Source organism: Microcebus murinus, chromosome 8 (genome assembly GCF_040939455.1).
Source record: "Microcebus murinus isolate Inina chromosome 8, M.murinus_Inina_mat1.0, whole genome shotgun sequence".
Taxonomy (NCBI): Eukaryota; Metazoa; Chordata; class Mammalia; order Primates; family Cheirogaleidae; genus Microcebus; species Microcebus murinus.
This window is the reverse complement of record NC_134111.1, coordinates 85,436,606-85,441,944: the sequence shown is the minus strand read 5'-3', so window position 1 is coordinate 85,441,944 and position 5,339 is coordinate 85,436,606. Positions and strand designations below refer to the sequence as shown.

The 5,339-nt window shown below is 30.4% G+C and overlaps 1 protein-coding gene across 1 annotated transcript in view; it reads right to left on the bottom strand.

Moving 5' to 3' along the window:
• Positions 1 to 452: 452 nt before the first annotated feature.
• Positions 453 to 5,339, bottom strand: part of SPAG16 (sperm associated antigen 16) — an 838,437-nt gene continuing 833,550 nt past the window's right edge. The window contains exon 16 of the mRNA XM_020288215.2: positions 453 to 816. Within this exon, the coding sequence (XP_020143804.1) occupies positions 641 to 816 (176 nt within the window). The 3' untranslated portion in view covers positions 453 to 640. The remainder of the gene's footprint in view (positions 817 to 5,339) is intronic.

The following is a 5,339-nucleotide window of genomic DNA, read 5'->3' as shown; positions in this document are numbered from 1 at the left end:
ATAAAAAAATTTTAAAAGAATGTAATTATACCTAATGCATTCTTGGATGGGCTGCAGAGATGAAAGTTCCGGAAGAGACTTGCATATAGATTTAAGCCATCTGCAGACCCCAGCTATTATTAATAGATAAAGCACAATCATTGTCAAAGAGTCTGTGAAAATGTATGCTCATCGATTCTATTTGACCCTTTGGTTGCAGAAAGACTTTCCCTGTGCTGCATGATTAAACTTCAGGTCTTCATGCAGCTTAGATTTGATTAAAAAAAAAAAAAAAAAGTAGCCGGGTTTTCCTGCAGTTTGTTCTCTAACATTAAAAATCAATCTCCTGTAATTCATCTAGTCTGTCATTAGGCGTCATTGTAAAGCTGTTTCTTCTAAACCTCTAGCAAAGATGCTATGTCTCTAAATCCTTATCAAATTGAGAGAGAAAAAAAGACCCATACACAAATGAATGAGCAGAAAGTTATTATTTTTTTATTAGTAACAGTATGAGCACGAAAATATATGTCCAAAGCATGTTTCAAAGCAAATTGTAAATGTTACCTGATGGCATATTTAACCAGTTATTTACTGGTTTGGGATACAGAAGGCATTTCCAAGCCTTAAAGGGAATGCCCTCCGCAGTGGGATATGCTCACAATCAAGACCACTTTCGAACTGTGCCGTCAGAGCCTCCAGAAAACAGACTCTCTCCGTCGTGGGAAAACACAACCGTGTGTGCCTCAGTATCATGGCCCATCAATTTGTGAATCTGCCCAGATTTAAGATCTAGCAAATGGATAACTCCATTGCCACTCGCCTGAGCTAAAACTCGACCTAAGAGAGAGAGAAAGATGGAGGGAGGGAGAGGGGTTGCGGGAGAGGATGGTGGAAAAAGGAGGGGGGGAGAGAGAGATCAAAGTCGTATTTCAAACATTCACAGTTTATAGGCAATGGAACATTCTGTTTTGTTTCAGTTGTGATTCAACAGACTATCATTTTATGTTAGATGCCAGTCATTAAATATAAACTAGCTTCTCTTGGTAAAGGAAATAATTTGGGTCAAAATTAAGACACATCACAGAATAGATTATAAAAAGGGGAAATAAAGCCTAATGCTCTATTATATGTGCAAAAGTTGTCAAATGGTCTACTATTCTCCTTATATTACTGATTAATAAATCATTTTGAGAAGATGAGATGGAAAGCAACTAAGCAATGCAACTTTTTTCCAACTGAATTATAAGTGAAAAAGTTTTAAAAGGCATAGTTTTCAATCTCTACATATTTATACCTATAGAGAAATATATCTCATGGATAACTTATGTTTTAAAACTTGTATTATAAACTTGTTTATTATAATTATGCTAAATCATTCCTTAAAACTATAATAATATATATTTACCTAAAAAATTGTGATACTCATGAACTTAATACATTTTCTTTGGTTGAAGTGAAAATAAATACCTCCATTTCAAAATGACTTGGGCTTTTTTACTCTAACCTAAAATTCGAAATTATGTTAAACTAAATTTTTGTTACATAAGATAGCTAAATACAGCACAGAGTATTCTCATGATTTTTATACCATATATCTTTTAGTGAATCATTTCCTCAAAGTGAAAGCAAATCAGGAATCCAAATTTAATTAATACTTCATTAAAAAGTCCAGTAACAAACTATCAGGGGACTTGGAGGCAAGTAAAAGCAATAGAATATGTATTCATAATGTCAATATTTAGGGTAAATATGTATGACATTGGTACTATGCATGGGATTATCTGATCACATTTAGAAGGCATATTACCATTCCAGTAATAATATTTAAAATTTATTAAACTTTTTCAAGTGCTAGATATAAAATATAGTCCTTAATATGGATAATTCCATATAATCCTTATAATAATCTAATAATTATAATCCTTATAATAATCTAATAATAAAGATAAAAGTATTAACTCCATTATGTAGATGAAGAAATAGAGGCTTGGAAAGGATAAGTAACTTGCTCACGATGACACCCTAGGTATGGACAGAGCTAGCATTTAATCATAAGCATTTAGAATGTAGAGCCTGGGCTTTTAGTCATTATATTTTCTTCATCCAGCATAGCATTGTTATCAATGATGCCTTCTTGACAGATTTTTAGGTAGGTGATATATTGTGAAAATAGAATTGGTCCGTTTCATAATAAGAATTCTAGAATGATATCATCATAAATGCCACAATGAAATATTTAATCACTAATTTTACCCCAAATTATCATGAATATCTCTAAAACAGAGAAAAGTTATAAAACTAAAGCTAACCATGATAAATATGGCCTATTTGCAAACCTTTATAACTACTGGGCTTCTTCATCTAGAACAAAGCCTGACACAGCAAAGATCCTTAGGATGGATTAGAGTGTCCAAAGCAGCAGATGTGAATATTTATTATAAACTCTCTTCTACTAAGTCTTTGCTGACAGAGGCATTACATATGGATTTCACTTCCAGCCTCACTCCATAGGCAATTGCTGTTTGTGACTTTCCTATGAATCAAACAAATAACTTTTTTCTTATAGTCTTTATATAACAGCTGGGAAGGGGATAAATATTATTTTCTATGTTTGTAACCAAATGAAATCAAACAGAATCAAAACCCATAAAGAAAAATGAAAATTTTAGCTTAAATCATTATTCAAATTTATCAAACTCATAATCGAAAATATTTATGAAGGCTCTTGGTAATTTTTGGAAGTTTGTTCTCTAACATAGAGAAAAGGGTAGTATTGGAACCTAATGATAGGATTATATGATTCAGCAGTACCATGCCTCAGGTACTTCAAAAATTTGTCTTTGCTAGAACAGATTTGAGTTAGCAAGTTTATGGTGAGATTCTTCAGGTTTACCCAAACTCATTTTCAGAACATTGCAAGATTATATATATATCATAACTAATTCCTAAAATGAGTATAAATTTATAATCATTTTCAACTTTATTTAAAGTATATTGGATTATTACATGGCATATAACGTGTGACTGAAAAATTAGTTTTGCTGGGAACAGGGATGCTGAACTCTTTCTAGGTTAGAAGATTTTAAAAATTACTTACCAGGATGTGCCAATCGCTACATTAATACATCGCTACATTAATACATCTGTATCTAGTTGGTTTACAAGAGACATAGCATTCTCAAAAACAAAAACACCACAGTCTGATTACTGATAGCATCTTCTAGAAAGTGGAGTATTTACAGAGAAAATGAAGAATTTATGGAGAAGTGCATATCTTTCTACATATTTTGGTGATTGGCAATGAAATCAAGCCACAATTCAAATCACCTGGCATATGAATGTTAAGTTCTTAATGATAAATTTAGGAAAAATTGAAGATTCATCTATATTAGAACTTGGTCAATGGAATGAAAATATGGTAGGAGTAAAATTTTACATATTGAGAATTTATGTGAAACTCGCACTAATGATAATTCATGTTTGTCTTTTAAAAATGTGAAATAAAAAATAAATTATGTTTATTTTTACCTTATTTTAGTAAAATGTTTAAAACAAAATATAACCAAAATAATTGTCTTGTAAAGTTAAATTTCTGAATAAGTTACTTAAAATTTTATTTAGTGTAGTATTTTAACAAGAATAATTATACCAATTTATGAATGTACACAGTCCATAAAAAAATCACTAGATTGAAATATATGGTTTAAAACATACAGGAATAAAGTTTATCAACATTGATTAAAAATAAAAATAGTTAAAATTGATTTATAAAGATATTTTTATATAATACAAATATGTATTTAAACATCTTTCATGTAAAAAAATGACTTGCTTCTCCTTCTTTTTTTTTTTTTGTTAACACCCAGGTTATTAGATGCCCAAATGAGAAGAAAATAAACAGTTGGGAGAGAAGATTGATTTAATTTTGTAACTGCTATTCTTTTATGTATATAACTCAGTATATACCAAATGTAAGTGATTATGATTGCCTCTTTATTCATGTCTTTAAAAATATAATCAAATACTTATTTTTATTTGCCAACACTTTAGAATATTTTCCTACTAAGTTACCAATATCTGTTTTGTTGACCAATAGGGTTCAATGAGGAACATGTGTTGCTATCCATTTTACTCTATTGGTTGAATCTGCCAACTCCTTTGGTTTAGAACACAAAAACTAAATTTCTCCCAACCTCAAATTACTGCTCTGCTATTAAATGAGCCAATCACCTATAAATTAGTGAGTCTGTCAAATTTTAGTTCCAAATAAATCTATAACTTTCTTAAAACAATATAGCTTCTGTATATAGTGTTTGTGCAAGAAAAAATTGTTTTATTAATATCTTGGGCAAAGCAATTTCAATTTGATTTGGTATAAAAACTTGAATATTTGAATGTACTTACAAATTTAGACATTATTAGCAATAGAATCCCTTTAAGAGGTTTATAGAATAAATTAACTAATGAAAATCAAGTGGTAGTTTTGTGTGTGTGTGTAATAATCACTTTGGATAAACTAACATAAATTGGAAACTCTTAATCCCATGCGAATAAAATGTGCAAATAAAATATTGGAACTTTTAAACAATTTTAAAGTAAATTTAGATACATACATGTGTGAAAATTCAATTTTGAAATAATACACCTAGAACAGCTAAGAGTTACCCAAACTTTTCAATACTTCCTTGTCTTCTCAGTTGGGAAAATCTTCTTTAAGGTTAGAAGCTTTGCATCTACTTATTATTGTAATATTTTAAAAATATTTTAATTTTTTAATTGACAATAATTGCACATATTAATTGGGTACGTAGTGATGTTTTGATACATATAACATATAGTATATCAGGGTAATTAGCATAATCATCATCTCAAACATTTATCATTTTTTTTGTGCTGGGAATGTCCGATGACCCCCTTCCAGTTACTTGAAAGTATATGATATATTTTTATTAACTATAGTCATTCTACAGTGGTTTTGCAATATTTTTTACAATCATGGAACTTGAGATAAGTAGTGCTTAATACATACTTGTTGCATGAAGAGTTAGGGTGCATTGTAAGAAGGAGTTCAAAGACTCTCATGATATTTTTACATAGAAAGGATATGAGCCCATTTTTTTTGTCATCCTAGGTATGGATATGGAGGAAGGGAGAGGAACAGATATTTTATCTACAATAAGAACTGACCAACCAGAAACAAAAAGAGGAACTGCAAAATGGGAATATGGTCAAAGCCACAAATGGGGTAGACTGGAGCATAAGCATTGTGGGAATTTTAATGTCCTTAACTGACGGGGGTTCATTACCATCTAATTAACATAAATCAACACCCTTCTGCCCACATTCAAAGGGAATTCTGG